At 44.0% G+C, this 18900-nt stretch overlaps 1 protein-coding gene across 1 annotated transcript in view; it reads left to right on the forward strand.

Moving 5' to 3' along the window:
• Positions 1-18900, forward strand: part of magixa (MAGI family member, X-linked a) — a 42910-nt gene that overhangs the window by 9224 nt on the left and 14786 nt on the right. The window contains exons 4-12 of the mRNA XM_042707521.1: positions 884-1003; positions 3549-3722; positions 5980-6148; positions 6601-6671; positions 7797-7964; positions 9506-10022; positions 11857-12388; positions 12629-12692; positions 12924-13364. Of these exons, the coding sequence (XP_042563455.1) occupies positions 884-1003; positions 3549-3722; positions 5980-6148; positions 6601-6671; positions 7797-7964; positions 9506-10022; positions 11857-12388; positions 12629-12692; positions 12924-13364 (2256 nt within the window). The remainder of the gene's footprint in view (positions 1-883; positions 1004-3548; positions 3723-5979; positions 6149-6600; positions 6672-7796; positions 7965-9505; positions 10023-11856; positions 12389-12628; positions 12693-12923; positions 13365-18900) is intronic.

Raw genomic sequence — 18900 nt, forward strand, 5'->3', positions numbered from 1 at the left:
ACTTTCGACTCTATGTATATTCTTTGAGGACTTTGTTTAACCAGCAAAGAACGCAGTTCAAAATTCTTTCTTGAGCTGCTCCACTGTTTGTAGTGGTTAAAAAAAAACTGTTTGCTCAAGCTCCAAGCAATGTCGCCCTAGTCTTATTTGATCACATCACTTCTGTCATTGGTTATTTAGTTGTCTTTACACAGGCTGAATTAAAATGAAAGCCCTTCTCTGCAGTTGTCCAGTATTGCCATTATGATATATAGTTTTGATTGTGTTTGAGACTATTTGCCAAAGATGTGAGCACTGGAGTGCAGTGAAGTGGAATGACTGTGAGACACTTGGGGTGAACGCTGCATTTGGTGCCAGGGTGACCCTCAGGGCAGCCTGTGGAGAGGGAAATTGAAAAATAGATAGATTGCGACGAATGGATGTGACTTAAAGTTACGGGGGCCAAAAGTCAGTTTCCAAGAGATTTAATAATTGTTGTCCCCTCTGGAGGAAGTTAGCCTGAGCATATGGAAACATGGTCGACGCGAAACCTTCATGTGTTATCAGAAAGCCCCATTCATTTTTACAAGCTGTTACACATTTAATGTCACCAAACTGACTCATCTCTCTGTGTGTGCACTCAAAGGTTAACAAGCCCTTCTACATTTTTTATTTATTTATGGAAACTGTACCAAATCTCTATCTCCTAGACATTGAATTTTCTTTTCTCCCCTTCCCAGTTATTTTTTGTTTGTTTGTTTTAGTGCCAGCATACGATCGTCTCAGTCATTTCCGACCGTATAACCAAATCCTCAACTGCACTCTCTACACTGTGATTTCTCTTCAAAAGACTCAAAATAGCTCAAAGACTTCTTTTCCCTGTCTGATGTCCGTCACTGTGCAGGCACCACCAGGCAGCCGCGGGATGGGGAGATCTCGGGGGTGGACTACAACTTCGTCTCCATCGAGGAGTTCTTCTCTCTAGAGGAGTCTGGCGCTCTTCTTGAGAGTGGCAAGTTCAAGGGTAAGTAAGGACAGCTTGCCTCAGCCTTATCTCCTTTGCAGTACATGCCGCAGGAAAAAAAATGAAACGTTACACAAGAGCTCCCAATTGCCCAGCAAGCATTTTCTTTCCTGAAATACAGAGAAAATCTGTAAATACACTTGGTGGGTTTTCAGACACTTTAGCTAGAGTGATTTTTTTGGGAGGATTAGCTTTAGTGGGTGATGACATGCTAGACAGATTTGTGTTTTATTTCTATGATTTGACAGTCAGACCCTAAAATATCCTTTCTGAGTGCAGATACTTCGGATACTCTTCTTAAGACGACCGAAGCCACCAAATATATATTTCTTTTGTTGTCAAGCGCTTGAATTGTGTCAAAGCACTAAAGACTATTTTTATAATTGTCTTGCCTTCGGGCAGCTTTGTTTACTTTGTCTTGTCTTTGGAAACTTTTTGATGAAGGGCAAAACTGATTTGATTGTCATGACAACTTTGTGTGAAGTCTGTAGCCTTCGGAAGTTTGTTATGTAAGCTGTTAGCACGAATGCTCATATTTAAATAAAGCCTGAAAGCCTATAAACCTATTTTTTAGATATTTTGAAAGGCTTCAATCTGCCTGAACTTTGCTGCCCTTCTGAGTGAGTTGTAAGGGAGGGGCTGTCAGGATGTCTGTGTGTTTCTGTGTGTTTCTGCGTGTGTGTGTGTGTGTATGTGTGTGCATGCTTCTACAGCTGTGGACTGTGCACGTGGCACCCCATGGCCCTAGGCCAGCATGCCAAACACACAAGCGTGGTCTGGTCAAGACCAACTGCCTCCCTCCTCAGTCACAGCAAAGAGCATCTAGCCAGCTTAAACAGCACACACACGCACACACGTTTACAGATATACATACACACATCGCCACACAACACAAACACACAGACACACACATCCAACAGAGCAGTAAGCCTGTATTCCAACCAAAGTAAGCCCTTAATATGCAAAGTAAAAACATAAGCACAGATAAAGACTGATCTCTTCAAGTCACGTGGGCTTAAAATGGCCAAGCCAATCTTTCCGGAGTTTTACATCCCGATCTGTCCATGAAATGCGCATTTCCCTCTTACATCTTGACATGAAATGTATTGTTGGGAGTGACAAGAAAATCCTCCTTAAGCCTGAATGTATTATACTTATTTTACAAGGATTTCAATTGTTGAGGCACTTAACTTGAGCATTTTTGTGCAGCACAAGCTTCATAATGACGAGACTTGGCAATTACCGCAATTTACACAGTTTTATCTTTGCGACACATCTCTACAGGAATACAGCAGATTCCATACTAAAAGAAAGTGCTTTTGAGTCTTGACCTGCAAAAGCAGAAAAGGATCGTCTCAGTCAGTGATGTCAGCATTGGGAAGCTGAACTCCATTGGGTTTTTTTTTTTTACCATTCTGTGCAGGAGAAAAGAGGCTTTTCTCTGTAATCCCCATTTCAGTTTCCTCTGCTCTCTTCTCTCCTCTCTGTCTTTTCCTCCCCATAAACACCCCTGTTGCGAGACAGCACCTACACTTTCAAAATAAATACCCATATTTCAGCCAACTTAGCTGAGGATCCTGTTTTCATCTGTAAATATGCTCTTATGTTGGTACTTTTATATCTGATAATCTTAAACCCCTTTACCATCCTAAAGTTAAAAAAATGTGCTTCGTAATGACACCATTAGTTCCTCCTGAATGTGCAGTTGTCATGCATTGTGAGGACTTACCGAGCCCCATGTCACAACACTGGATTATTATTTCAATGAGGCAGCAGTAGCACCTTTCCTGCAGCACTCCTATTCACTGAAAATAGGACATTATATAAAGATGTTTGTCACCTCACATTCAGGCATCTCTGCTGAATCTCCACACAGGTATAGAAAGCTGTCATCTCAATAGGAACATCAGTTGTCAAAACATGGGAGTGGTTTTCTGTATGACTGATAGGGACGTGACCCGAAAAAAATTTCATGCACAGTTTTGTTTCCATCACTGTCACATTAAATTCAGCATGGAGGCGTTACCTGAATTTGAATATCCTCACCACATTATGTATTTAGACTGCACTCTTAAAAACAAATGAAGGAGATGGCCGGAATGGCCAATGTATACGCTGCTCTCTTCTAGAGGGAGGACTTGCCAAATGTGCCTGTGCCACAGTGCATTATTATCAGAATAGGGCAGTACTGTAACCTTTCCAGCAACAGTCCTTTGATAACCGTGGATTTCATTTAAAGCTACAGTGTGTGATTTTGATATTGAAGAGGAACACTCTTAGCGCAATAAAGCGCAATGAATTAATATAAACATTTAGGTGTTTCTTTTTGTTGAGGATTAACAGTTCTAGGTCTAGAAGCATTTCTGTGTTTTGACAACAAATAGTATAGGTTCTTCACAAATAACGCAAGTACAAGCAAGTCACTCAGCAAGGTACTCTATGTATCTTTTCATATCAACTGAAGACTTGAGTTTAAACTTTAACTCTAAGTAAGCAAAAGCCAATGCTAGCATAACCCCATATCATACCCTTGCCTGCATTACAGGAAACTACTACGGCACACCCAGACCTGTCCACATAGGTCCAGAGAGTCCCCCCATCACATATCAGGAGCACCGCAACCTACTGAGAAACTTCCGAACTCGCAGCAAGTCCCTAAGCAACCTGGAGAAGGCTGTGGAGGAAGGGGAGAACAGCGAGGAAGACTCCGGACTGTCAGGTACGCACAACAGAATGAGAAGATGTTTTCTGTAAGCTTCAAGCCTAATTTGAAACTATGGAAAAACAGCACTGGATTTGACTGTTTGCAGTATTAAAGTCTTCTTTTTTTATCTTCTCTACTTCCAAAGACTATACTTGAGTATAATGGTGTTGTGGATGTTTGAGGAGCTCATATACATCATATATTTATACTTATATTTATTTGATTTAGGTAGACCGATGCAGAAAAGACACACGCTTACTCTTAGAATAAAGAAAACCATTTCTAAAGTGAAAACCTTCGGAAGCATCCCCTCCTTTATCAGGGACTCTGGGGTTGTTAGGGCACCTTGTTAAGATATTGAACATGTGGCATTCCCAATCCCTCTGTGAGCCTTTGTAAGCAGCAGCCTTTTTCTGCCAAGGCCAGCAGCTAATTAGCTCTAGCCTAAAGTAAAGGGACGCGTGCTAGACGCAGCAGAGATAATCAATTTCATTAAATCATATTTTGTTTATTTAGTGGTTTTTATGATAGGGTTCTTTCACAGAGCTGCTCACCCACTGCTATGTAGATTGAGGTAAAGATGCATTTAATTACAGATAGCATTTAGTTAATGAAAAACAAAACAGATAAAACCCAAAGGGTTTGGGTATTATAAGGTTATTGTGATTATTAATGAACGGTAAAATGAGAGGAAAATATTGGTCAACAGTACACAGCCTTCACAGTCTCAGTATGTCTATCTCTGCCTCTTTAAAGATCAGTCACTATTGCTTGTGTCTGCAGCATGTCGTGTAGCTACAGTAGCACCCTGCATGATACTGCAGAAAGTATACAGTATTTATGCTGTACATTTTTTCTTGGCAACATGCATCCATTTTCCCTGTGCAAAAATCCCAGTGGGTCATTAAAAGATCTTACCCACAGCAAAAACACAATCCCGCAGTATTGATCAGCAAAATGAGGGGTTAGGTAGCGGAATTACCTAGAGTGTCCTCTGTGCTTTGAATCATTTAAGTCCCTGAGCCTGCCAATAACCCCCCCCCCCCCCCCACCCACCACATTTCCCTTTACTTCATTCTGTTTACCGAGTCGCTCCCATATTGCAGAACTTCAGCATTTAGCCTCTGCAGTGTGGCCATGTAGAGTTGGTATGGGCCCTCAGTTGACGTGTGTGTGTGTGTGTGTGTGTGTGTGTGTGTGCGTGTGCGTGTGTGTGTGTGTCTGTGTGGAACAATGCCTGTGTCAGAGTTTTGTGGCGTGGTTGTTTGTGCAAGAGAGAGGGCTGCTGCAGTCCCTCTGCAGGGCTCTGCTAACTGATCTTTACAGCACGCTCCAGACGCTGCATACTGGGATGTTTTGTTTTCAAACTGTTTCCAAAATGGCTGCCATTTGTTTTGTTTGCCCCACTGAGATGAGGTGAATTGGGTTCATTTACATTTGTATTTGGCCATTTAACAGAGACTCTTAACCAGAGTAATTTACAGCACAGGTGTTGTGTGCTTATATCAGTGATTTTGATCCCCATGTGTCCTTGGGGCTGGTAGCATTAGATCGTCAATCACAATTTGTGCAGAGTTGTTATACTCCAAGACAACCACATTCCATATAAATCTCTGCCTTAAAACGTCCCTTTTTTCTAAATATTCTCCTAGTACTGAGTGGACTGTGTATATTTTGTACCCTTTGAGTTTAATTCATAGCTTTGTCATCTACTACCATCATATTCTATCTTCTGAACAGCAAGGAACTGTCCCTTTGTAAGACTGACACTTAAACATGAACTAATAGACTAATAGGCTTAAAGTAAGGGGTTTTGGTCAAAAATTACTACCAAAAAGGCATGGAAAAACCTTGCACCAACAACAACACATTTGGGACTGAGAAAAGCTTGCTAGCATGCTAACTGGTGTCTTCTGGTTAAATAGTTGCCAATGTCGTGCTGTAAAAGATTTTCTTGTATTTTCATGGGATGGTCCATCCTGGACCACAGAACCACACAGCGCATAGCCTGGGCACCTAGTGGGAATGACAGGTGTGTTTATCTGTCCTTCACATGACCATATACCATCAAAATTAATTTGAAGGTGTTTTCCCATTAAAACACCTCAAAGAGTGGCAAACTGTTGCATACTCTTGCTTTAAGGTATGCGTTATCTGTCCTATATCAGAGCAGGATGGCACCTTGGGAACTGAGACTTAATACCTTTGGACTACCATCGATTTCCAGGTGGTTTTCAGTTGCGTTTCTTTGTTTCGGTGTGTGTTACCTCAGCAGGCTCTGCGGGAGCGAGCAGTGCCCCCACCACCATCCTGTCCCCCAACCAGACGTGGGACCCCAGCAGCAGGGATGGCAGCGGCCCAGAGAACGGGGCCAGAGGAGGAGTGCTGCCCGAAAACTGGGAGATGGCCTTCAGTGACTCAGGGGAGCCATACTACATAGAGTGAGCCCTGGGGGAGACTGTACTCAAATTTTTTTTGCACTTAGTCTGTTATTTTATAGTTTGCGGTTTAAATATTTAGCAGGCTATAATATCATATATCATTTTATGTGGAGGGACTGTGAGTTTTATGAATATTGAACCCTTTAATCATTCTACCAAGTCGTGTACAGCAATACGCTAATATAGCTTCACAAAGGGAATTTGCCTAGTGGAAGTTGCATTGCTTTGAGTGTTTTATACCCATGTTACATAAGTTGCTAAGATGGTTTGCTAATTGGTGTTTCTAATGAAGGTGATAAATGAATGATTAGATCATTATACATTGCACATCTTTACCTTAAATTTTAGTAGTACTTTCATGATTTAACATGCTGCTGTAGGTGGGTGACATTGCATTATTTTTAGTATTTAGCGCTGATGAAGATACTCATTAAGGCTCCTGATGCTTTCAGTCATAACTCAAAGACAACCAGCTGGCTGGACCCCCGAGCACAGAGCAAAGAGATCGTCAGCAAGACCGAGTGTGAGTGTGAGCTTGGCTTCTCTCCATCCACGCCATTCCCCTCCTCCTCCTCCTCCTCCTCCTCCTCCTCCTCCTCCTCCTCCTGTTGTGCCCATGCTGTTTTGGGGTGTGTGTCTGTCTGTCTCTCTCTTTCTCTCTCCCTATCTCTCTCTCTCTTTCTCTCTCTCCCTCTCTTTCTCTCTCTCCCTATCTCTCTCTCTCTCTCTCCCTCTCCCTCCCACTCCATGCCTAAGCCCTTTTGGTTATCTCTGCACTCCTCTCCTGCTATCAGCCCCTCTCTCTTCAGTGCACTCTGAAGGATTAATGAAAAACTCCACCATAGCCCATTCATTCTCCTCCTTCTACCCCTACATCTATCCTCCATCTTCTCCTCCCTCCTTCCTCTCTCTGTCTCTCTCTCTCTCTGCCTCCTAATAGCTCTTCTCCCTCTCTCTGTCTCTCATCTCTTTACACCCTTCCTCTCTCTCTTTCTTTCTTTCTTTTCATCCTTTTATGCTGTACCACTGCTGCCGTGTCACTCATGCTACACTCACTCCTATATGGAGGTAGTGCTACACTCTCAGCTCCCACCATCCTGCCGCCTCTGCCAGTTCATGCCTGTCAGGCTGCAGATAATGACCTCTTTTCATCTAAGAGTGCTCGCTGTTTCATTATGCCCTGCATCCACTGGACACACATTCTGCATGCTCATTAACTTTTATGGAGGAACTCATTACTGTACATCTGCTTCAAAAAAGTAGAGGTTCCTCAAACAAAAAATGGAATTGCTTTTTCAGTGGTAGTAAATACTCATAGCCAGCAGATGGCGCTATGGTCCCTCAGTGGATGCGTCCTGGTGATCAGGCGGCATGGGGAGGGTGGCCTCATGTGATCTGCCACAGGAGCACACATGGATGGCACACTTCAAATGCTAAGCTGTGTATGCAAACCTTCCCAGGGCAACATGACGCTGCCAACACTCAATACAGGCAGGCATTTGAACATACAGAATATGTATACAATTTATTTGTCATTTCTGGTATAGACATGTCGAGCATTCAAGTGCATTTTGTTTTAGCGTCCAGTATGTTTGTGCTGGACGCTGGCCATGGTAGATTTAACTAGATTATGTGCTTTGGGTGTTAGTGCCTGCGTTCACGGACCAGCCGTCGGAGCTAAAGGGCTTTTCCATCCACACGCGGCTGTCCAAAGGGCCCAGGGGCTTCGGCTTCAATATTGTGGGTGGCAGCAGGCCCCGGGAGTTCCTGCAGGTGTACAGCGTCACACCTGGAGGCCCATCTGCTCTCAAGACAGGTAATAAAATACAGGACATCTCTCTTACACGGTTCCAGAGGCACAGAAAGCGTCAGAAGATGACAAACATTCTAAAGAAGTTATTAGTGGTCATTTTTATTTATAGTGAAAGTAAAGAGCTGGTTGAGGCAAGTTAACTATTATATGAAACATTTAGCCACAATATAACTAGAGAAGAGGTGCTGGTTAAATATATTTTCCTTTCCTATGTACCACTTGCAGCAGGCTCATTTAGGCTGACAATTTATAATTTATCACAATAGCATTACATTTGTCATCAGGAAATACTGTGTGGTGACCCTCTGTATTTGCCCGTTTTATTTCTTGAATCTCAATGAGGTTAATCTAACAAATTAAGTCAGTTTTCTCAGTAAATAGATTGATCAAAACCTAGGCTTTTCATTTCTGAACCTGACCTCTATTCACCTCTCTAACCTGTAAACGCACATGAAAACATACACAGTTGTGCTTATCTGTACAGTCCACATGTCTTAAGATTAGCCTAAGAGCACTCTTGGACACAGTCAGTGTAAAGAATGTGCTGTTTTGCATCAATCACCAGGCGAGCATATCTCTCTCTATGCTGTTGCAGTGTTTTTACAGTGCTTAGTATTGGCTTGTCCTGACACAGGTACACAGTATAAACCATCATGACACATCTATAAGCTACCTCCTAAAACCCTGACCCAAACCTTTTAGGCAGCTTTGAGGAGAATTAAGGCAGAGAAACATTCATTCCCTTCCTTTCTCAGAACTCACCCGCCCGTTTTAATAATAAATCACTAGATTTGATGGGCCGTTATCCCAACTGACAAATCACAGGGAGAGACTGACTGACAGACAAAAAAAACAGAGAGAGAGAGAGAGTGAGAGAGAAAGGGGGTGTGTGTGTGGGGGGGGTGCATTTCAACAGGAGAGCCCACTCCTGTTTGGCTTTCGCCTCATTCCTATCCTCTTATCTCCCCCCTCATCCCTCTGTCTCTCCCTCTTTTTGTGGGATTAGGGCAGTAGGATTGTGAGGTTCTCATGGTCGGAATCTACTGATCTCCTTCTAATCCCGATGAGGCTGCAAGGCTTTAATCCAGCTATCTCTGACACACACTGCTCCCAGCTCACGTGCCACCATACAATACATACCGACGCCGTATAGCACTCTCAAATGGCTTTACACATAATACTATATACACACGTACGTGTGCCCTCACAAACACACACACACACACACAAACACACACACACAAACACACACACACTCACACTCATGCAGGCACACACATAGTCATGCACATATATAAGCCTGCACACTGCTGACAATCATGTATCTGGGGAAATAACAGTACATTTACAAGAATTCTGGATTTTACTGACACGTGTTGGACCAACCGTCCGCTGATAATTATGTTTTAAATCCAGAAATGACATTGCAATTCACTGACCCAGCAGATGTCAGTGTTAGTCATCTATCTTTTTATAACATGCACCTCTTTCCCCCAACCTCTGTTCCCTCTACCCCCCCCCCCCCCCTCCCCCACCCCCATCAGCGGACATCCTGGCCTACATCAGCGACACGTGCGTGCTGGGCTTCTCCCACAAGGAGGTGGTGGAGATGCTCAAGTCCGTGCCCATGGGCCAGAGCGTGGACGTGGTGGTGAGGCGGGGCTACCCCATGCTCTACAACCCCGACGGCTGCCCCAAGAACCCCCAGCAGCTGACTACCCCTCCGGACCCCGGCTTTGCCCACGTGCCCGGGGCGGCGCAATCCCAGAACCACCCCTCAGAGGCCCGCCGTCACCAGATCGGTCGCCTCAGCATGAACCGGTCCCAGTCGCAACACAACGGCATCTACCCCAGAGCGCAGGGCGGTGGGTCCCCGCTGGATGCCAACGGCAATGCACCAGGGTATGGCGTGGCGCCACCCTTGTATAGTCTCATCAACGGGAACCCTTTGGGGGGGCCCCCAGGCCGGCAGCACGGGGGCGCTGTGCCCCCCCCACCACCTGAACGCATGTCCTCCAGCCACAGCGACACTGAGGTGGCCTCGGTCGGGGGTTCTAAAAGGTAAACAAAGACACCAATGTCCTGTGCTTAATAAACACATAGAGCTGGACAAGGCTAAGGCTACATTATATATTTTAGTTTGATACAGTCAGTGGTGTACCGGCCACTCGACATACTGGGATAAATTAGCCCAAGTTTTTTCCGGCCCTTTGTGTTTCGTTACCGGCCCTTTCTGATGCTGTTATTCGGGGTGCTCATCAGAGTGTGCTGCGTGCGTGTTCCGGCACACGGTTATTGGCCAATCAAGACCAAGTTACTGTGCGTTAAGGAGGACCTATTATGCTTTTCCGTTTTTTCTCTTTCCTTTAGTGTGTTATGTAGCTTTTTGTGCATGTAAACTGTCTGCAAAGTGTCAAAGCCCAAAGTACACACCAGAGGGAGGAACTCTGTCACACAGAAACCACTTTTCTCAGCTGCCTGAAACACCTTGTGGAATTCCAGCCCGTATCCCTTGTTGTAAGATGATGCAATCTCGTAACACAATTAATTGCCTGCCTAGCTGATCAATCAGAGCACACAGGGTTCACCGGGATGGGGAGCTTAAAGACACAAGAGCTCTAACAGAGCGTTTCAGATAGAGGATGAATAGGGATGTACAGTATGAGAAAAATTATAATTTTTTGGAATATTGAAGCATGTACATTTATTGTAGTAGACCCCAAAAATAAAATGATGAACATTGAAAACGAGCATATTAGGTCCTTTTTAACATTTTGGTTGCAAAAGTAAACGTGCAGCAGTGTGATGGCCAACGCAAGCCGTCCACTAGCTGAAAATGTCCAAACGTAACGAAGGGGGTGGGTTGGGTCCTAAAATTCTAGGCTAAGTTACATATTAAGTTATAATTGCTTTAACCTGTTGTTAAAAAACGACCCTACTGATAAGCTACAAGTTACTTTTTAAGCCATGCTAATGACGTGCCACAATAATAGTGAAATATATCTTGAAGTAGACACAGGGTACTTTTCCATCGCATAAGCCTTTGTATATGTTCACCTGTCAGCAATAAAAATACTTTATCATTACCCCCCCAAGCGGCGAAGTCCAGGGCTAAATTTCTTGGATACAGCCGATATCATGAATATCAGTAACACCACACACACAGTACTGACACTACAAGAAACACTACAAACACTAGAAACAGTAGAACTACTTACACATAAATTAAATACATTTTTGCCGCTTTTCCATACATTCCATACATCCATTCCATGTTTTTCTGCCATCCATCCACCTTCTTATTTTAAGAGTGGTTTATTCATTTTGTTCCCATACAACACCCTAAAAAATGACTGACCTTAAGGTTATTCTGTTGGCTGGGAGACAGATAAAGCAACAGTGAGACTCTTGTTTACTCCGACTCCCTGGTGCAAACCAAGGTTAATGTTGTAAATAACCTGTGCTGAAAAAGACTTGGACTGAAACACACCCATAAATATCAGAGAGTGGGCAAAAGTGTCTGATTCAAGATATATGAGGTGAAGTATCCTGTTTGTAAGAGTATGCTTAATTTCAGAGGATTTAGAGAATATATCTTGAATAGTTCTTTTGCTCGCTAAAAATCCTGGAAATTCTTGAGAATTTAATGAAGGGGTCTTTGAGAGAACATTTATTTTACCATCTATTTTGTTGCCATTTAACTCTTCCAATGGTTTTTAACCCCAAAAAATGTTCTGAATGTATGTAGCCTCATATTCTGTCCACAGAAATATTTTCAGGTTTGTGTTAAAGTAATATTGCCTTGCAGTTCTATTGAGCAGGTAGATGGTGATAAATCAATAGGTATAGATCAATAGGTAAACCTCTGCCTCCTCTCAACCCTTTCTCTCTGTAGAGGGTCACTGATCCGGAACTACAACAACAACTCCCTCCCTGCTCCCAGGCTCCTGCACCAGAGCTCCAAGTCTTCAGAGAGTGACCTCTCCACCTCGGCCACGCTGCCCAGCGCCAAGCTTCCGCTGCCCCAGGCCGAGGTCGGCAACACCTCCACGCCGGGGGCGCCTAGCAACCAGCGCCCTCTCATGCCTCAGACCTCGCTCATCGTGACCCCGCCCACAGAGGTGCCGACTTGCGGCTTCAATGGTTGTCCGGCCAACAGCCACCCCCGCACCAGCTCTGGCAGCCTGGCATCTCCGGGAGCACCAGGAGGAGGAGGAGGAGGAGGAGGAGGAGGGGAGATGGTGCCCGTGGCCCTGGGGAAGAGCGAGGGTGGGGGGATGGGATTTAGCGTGACGGCCGGGGGGCAGGGGGGGCAGCTGGCTCTTGTCAAGAGGGTGTGGGACAGGCGGCAATGCCCCTCCCTGCAGGCAGGGGACGCCATCATCAAGATCAATGGTGCCGACGTTCAGAGCCTAAGCTTTGCACAGGTATGGCACCATTCAATACACAAGGGATCCCCTACTGATTTCTATGGGTATTTATTTTAGTTTTTATTCCATATGCTTTTGGGGAAATGAGAAAAAGTGATTAAAAAGAGAAATTCTCCACAGTTTTGAACTGTACAGAACTTAATGTTAGCATTCAGTGTTCAATTTATTTTAGTTATGTAATCAAATTTGACTTTGAGCAGTTTTTGTGCATTTGAACACCCGGTAACATCATTCCAGGTCCAGAGGGTGCTCCAGGAGCATGTTGTACAAGGAGAGGTGGTTCTACTGGTTTACAGAGGAGGCAAGTATCACTTATTTACCGCCTAACATTTTTCCATGTTGTGAAAACTGTAATCAGTGATATATGGGGGTGTTAGATTAGTACATTTGTAATGAATAGTAATCATTGGTAATCACAAATACGTGGTGCTATATAAAAGGCCCCACATAGAAGAACAGCTTATTTGAATGTTGTTTATGAACAGGAACCTTTTTTCACAGCAAAATCTCTTTGCCTTTGCCTCTGTCTCAGGGCCGTGCTCTGCCGTCTCCCCAAACTTCTACAAGCGCATCCCCCACACGCTCAGCTCGTCCTCCCTCCCCCAGACCTCTCCAGACCTGCTCTCCCCGTCCTCGGACACCACGGCGCCCACCCCCAACGCCCTCTCGCCCACTTCCCCCTCCGGCGAGGTGCCCTCCCTGGTCCAGAGCACCAGCTTCCTGGACTCCATCCCCGTCACCCTCACACTGGAGCCACGGGACTGGTTAGGGGAGGAGGTGGGCGGTAGCGGCGGTGGTGGTGGTGCTGCCTCGCGGGTGGCGTCGTCAGCGGCGACCCTGGGTGCGGTATCAAAAGGCCAGCCGGCAGACGGGAGAGGGGGCCACCCATCCAAGGCCCTGGAGGTGGAGCTCAGGAGGAGACCTGGCGAAGGATTTGGCTTCGTCATTGCTTCTCACGACGTGGTGAATGGAGGTGAGGGGCTGTAAGCTTACTTGGAACAGTAACAGTGGTAAAGTAGTCCTTGTATCAATGGCTTCACTTCCAAGGTCATGGGTGCATTCTCCAGGGAGCGCTAGTCTGGCTGATATTTTTTGCTGTACTCTGCATGATTTCATCGAAAAGCAACTACAGTATTCAGAATTCAGTAAAGTAACCCTATCAGTCAAAATTTAATTGATTGTCAGGGGAGCTTATCAAAGATGTGGATGCTGTCCAAAGGCTATGCACTTGTTTTGGAACCTGAAACTTTTCTGTAATTACCTCATACTCACCACCCTGTGCAATTACTGATGACGGTTTTCTGGCAGTGCTCTGCGTCCGGTCTCTTCCAAGTGTCCTTGCCTCAAAGTTGCATCCTGCCTCAGTCTCAGTTTGGACAAAAGTGTGTGCCAAACGAATAAATGAGAATGCGCCTTGGACGCTCCGTGTCAGGGGACTGGTATTGCCGTCTGAGCAACTGTTTTTGGTTTTGAGGAAATTGCTGTTTGTAATGACACTCTTAATAGTGACTTTACAGCAGGATATTGAACGCCATGCTGACTCTTCAGTATGAATTTTTTTTTCTGTTTTATTGGTGTTTTGTTGATGTTATATTACCAGAGAGAGACATTTTTATTCCATAAATTGAATTCGCTTTATCCTTAGGGGGGAGATTTCCTGTTCTTTTTTCATCTCTCGGAACATAAAAAAACAAGTGTATGGTGTGTCATGGTTACTGTAGTTTCACGCATTATATAACCGATGTTGTATTTGCCCTGCGCAAATTATGATGCTCTTTGGAATACGCCCTGAAAGATGCGAATTAATTATTACTATTAATGCTAAATTATGTGGACATTAAGTGAGCCTGGACTTTCTCTCAGTGCCGCAGTGATGCAGAGCCAAGTAGAGACACCGTGTCAAAAGCTGTAATAACTTCTGTTATCCTGCTTATTATCAGTTGGGAAGACTGTGGAAGGCTACGAGCAAACCGTTTTTTTATCCTCTTCTTTCCCTGTTCTGTTTTAAGTTCTGTAATGTTATGGATCAGCCTCCCCGAGTCTAATGGTTTTCTCTCATTCTGAAAATATCCCATTGAACTTATAACCCTGATAACGCCATAGCATTTAAAGATATGTAACACACAAAAGCGATGTCGGTTTTAAGCATTTTTGTGTCGGCCGTAATGTGCTGTTATATAAGGTATGGTAATGTCTTCTGATGTAGAGTTTATTTGAGCATAAAACCTGTCCATGTGTTGCATTCTTCTCATTTCAACACTACATTGGGAACATTAATGTAAATATTTACACCAGAGCGTTCGGTGATCTGTGTATCTCCCCTCAGGCTTGCGGCTCTCCACTCCATTCTTTGCCTGTTTACTCGGTGTTTCTTTGTATACTTTGACTTGTGTGCTGCGCTGTTTGTCTCTGGAAGAGACATTTTTGTTTGTGTGCGTATTGGTTTGTCCGCAGGTGTGTGTGCATTTCAGTGTGTGTGTGTTTGCTCATTTCATCGATGGGAAAGTGCCAACAAGCAAAGTCTATGACCAAAGCTGCGCATGAACTAAAGCTAATTTAATAAATTCGCAAAATCGTTTTGCTAATTTAACACCATGAGCAAGATCCCAGACACAAACATGGGTCAGCGTGGTGCTCCCACACGCCACCTGATAGCTTGAGTTCATGTGCGGTGGACTTTGCTCGTTGCTCATTGCTTTGCTCGTTGCCCGTCAATGAAGTTAGGGCCCTGTTTTTTTGTATAATTGATACCATTTATATGAGGAACCATTCCACTTGTATTCCAATCCTGGAATGAGGAGGTTCAGTATATAGACCATATTTCAGTTTACATAGTATGTGTCATTACAATATATAGTGGACAAAAAATATTTTTTCTCTTTACGTGTTCACATTTTTGATGAAGGCATAGTAAGGAATGCCTCTTAAAATGTAAGGTTTCTTTAAGAACACAAGGACTGTGATCTTGGAGAAACTGTTTGGATGTCATTTTTAACTTGGGGAAACAACCAACTCTCTCTGCTGATTCAGTCAGTCATAGAATTCTCTCCAAGAACTGTCTGTAAGAGAGAAAGTTGGAGACATGAATGCGGTTTGATGGCATGAAAGAAGTCAGAACACTCCTCCCCTGCTTGGACTCTTTTATCGCCATCTACTTTTTCTCCTGTACTTACTTCTATCTCTCCCTCGCTTCTCTCTGTCTGCCCTCTACTCTCTTCATATTTATCTCCTCCACTGCTATCAGTGTTGTCTGTGTCTCTCACTCACTCTATGTCTCTGTCCCTGTCTCTGATTGTCTTTGTCTCTTTCGTCTTTCTTTTTTCTCAGTTTCTGCTCTCTGATAATCTCTCACTTGCTTCCCCCTGTTGTCTTGTCTTTATCTCTCACCTCAATGCACCCTTTCCCATTTTCCTGTCTCACCCTCTTTGTCATTCACTCTTTCCTGTCTTTACTCTCTCCCTCTGTCCTGCCACTCACTGACTCACTTTCTCCTCTCACTCATTGCCTTTCTTTCCATTCTCTCTCTCTCTCTCTCTCTCTCTCTCTCTCTCTCTCTCTCTCTCTCTCTCTCTCCCTCTCTGCAAATCCATTTACCCCTCCAGTCTGTGGTCTGTGTGAGAATCTGGTGTGATATTAAAACGTCTCTTACTTTGTGGCACACAACATTTTCTCTCGTGCTTTACCTCCCTTTCAGTTGTTTCTCTGGGCTTTCCCTGTCCTGCCCTCTCTCACCCTTTTATAGCTCACTCCCCCTCCTCTCTTGTTTTCTCTCTCCCCCTCTCTCTTGCTCAATCCCACTCTCTCTCTCGCTCTCTCTCTCGCTCTCCATGCCCCGCTCAGTTTCATACGTACAGTCTATCCCTCCATGCTTCTCAGTAGCGTCTTTCCAGCGCTAAAGTCAACGGGTCTCTTGCAGTTGTAGAGCAAAAAGAAGATTCACAGCCCTTTGCTTTCGGATCAAACGTGTGTGTATGTTAAGAGGATTAAAAAGAGCAGATCTGAATTAGGATTGGAGATTTTCCGGCACTTGTTTCCCATACTTCCTGAACATGTTGGAGAGGCTACAATCGGCACTGAAGACTGTGAAGGACTCCAAACGTAATTACTATGCTTTTGTTGCTGATTCTTTCATTTGTATTTTTGATATTTTGATATTTTTTAATGAAATTGAATGCATGGATTTAATATTGTCATAACTTAAGCTACTGCTTGGAGCCACTGTGTACATTTACACATGTGAGTATCTGTGTGTGTTTTTTCTCTATATCTTTCTATTTTGGTGTAAGTGTGTGACTGTGTGTGTGTGTGTGTGTGTGTGTGTGCGTGCGTGCGTGATTGTGCATGATGTAGTATGTGGGCATCAGTGTTTTTAAGACATGGGGACACTGGTAGCCATGAATGCTCATACATATCTCAGTAAGTTCATCCCACTAATTATGCAGCAGAGTGACTCTTGGCTTTGGTAAACCTGCCACAGAAATGCTTGAAATAGTTTCAGCTGGGCCCTGGTGAGCTCCTCTGATGAATGCCCTAATTCTCTCCCTTTCTCATCAGTAAGCACTGATGACTGATTTAACCTCGCTTTATGACCCTGTGAGAAAAACAGACGTACCGACGTGCAGCTGCATTTAGAGCCGTTTCCTACCCTGGGGTCTTGGGCTGTTTAGGACTGTAAGCTTTTATCAGTCAACTGTTTGCTTTGACTCCTGTCAATCTATTCTCCTAAGAATGATGTGCTAGGGATGCCTTGAGATATTGAAACATGCCATGTTTATTTTTTTTTATTTCTGAACATATTCTTAGATTTCTGTGTTTCAAAGATGTAATTTAAAGAAACAGTATGCAACAATTTGTGCACTTATTGAAACAAACAAGTTTTTTTTGGCGACTAGCACTGGTATTGTCTTCAAATTCATTTTTATGCAAAAAAAAAACGTTGCTTGCTATATCACCAAAACCTTTTATCAGTACCAGTTGTGCTGTTGTTTTGTCTTTGTAGGGTTTTGCATGCCCTATCAGTCATTAGATTGCTCGACCAAAACTTCTTCCTGCTACTATATGTTGTAGTAGTGTACTTCCTTTTAGATTTGTGAAATAGGAGTTAAATAGTGAAGTCCTAGTCCTGTCTACTACCTACTTGTTCTGTATACCTGCAGCTATCTTGCTGGCACTTTGCCTGTTTCCTATCATTAACACCTCCCATTCAGGTTACACAGGTGTAATAACTCTGTTTATGCTAGACATAACAAGTAGAAGTACATGTAGAGGTGTGTGTGTGTGTGTGTGTGTGCTGCATCTTGCCCTTGTGGGAAGACTGCATTTAGTAAGCCCTGCCAATAGATAGAGAGCGAGAGGGCAGTTACCTTGTAACCTTTCCTTGTAAGTGACAGTGAAATCTCAGTGGGGAGACCTAGAGCAGCTCACACCTGTCATTTCAAAGGAGCGGTGCTATCTCTGAGCGCTGTCACTCAGCTGGAGGGGCCCAGTCGATGCCGCTCTTTATCTGAACACAAAAGGCTCCTGTCCTCCAGTGACACCAGCACATAGGCCACAAGAATAGGGATGTCAAAGGATGATGTGCACTTCTAAGAATAATACATTTTAAAAATATATTGAAGATATTGTATATCGCTGTGTTGTAAAGCTGTGGTTAATGACTAAATGTCCTCTGGGACTTGAAGCAAGAAGGACAGAGTTTTTTTAACAAGCCCTTGGGGTAGTAAGGAACATGGTTCGCCTTCTCCTTAAGCTGTCATTATCCTTTTTTTCTTCTCTTATGCCCTGCGTGATATCATGATGCTAAATGTGTTCAGTCGTGCTGTTCTGACATTAGTGGAGCTTTTAAGAAGCAAGGTTGTGTGTGTGCGTGTGTGTGTGCGTGTGTGTGTGCGTGTGATGATGATGCATATGTACTGTGTACTTGAGGTTGCTGATTTGCTGATGTACTAGCATGGGAGTTTAGCGTGTGATGTATGTTGCTGTGGCACGTTATGTTTCTTGTCCTGGCACGAGCCAATGAGCCAAAGAGGAGATGGCCACAGGAATGAAATATTTAACACCATATCTGTTCTGCCGTTTGAACCGTGGCAGACTGTGGTGTATGTGAATGCATACCGTGAGAACGGCTTCAAGGACGAGAGTGCTTCTCTGCTGAAGGCAATGGTGGTGGCATTTAACGCTCTACTTGTGGTTTTTTAATGTTTAAGTTACCTCCAAGTCCTCTACTGCAAGGGCTTGTCTTACAAAGACAGGGCATTAGTGAAGATGTATCTCCAGCAATTAGTTAGAATATTTCATGTTATTGGACACCTTTTAAGATATGCTGCACCAAGTTTGTGATCTATTAGCAGAAATGGAATATAGTATTCGTAATTATGTTTTTGTTAACCTGTAACTAAGTTTGTTTTCGTTACCTTAGTACGACCCCTTCATATCTAGATAGGGAGCGTATCCTCTTTCACCATGTTGCGCCACCATGTTTCTACAGTGGCCCATAACAGACAAACCAA

The sequence above is a fragment of the Clupea harengus genome, chromosome 4 (genome assembly GCF_900700415.2).
Source record: "Clupea harengus chromosome 4, Ch_v2.0.2, whole genome shotgun sequence".
Taxonomy (NCBI): Eukaryota; Metazoa; Chordata; class Actinopteri; order Clupeiformes; family Clupeidae; genus Clupea; species Clupea harengus.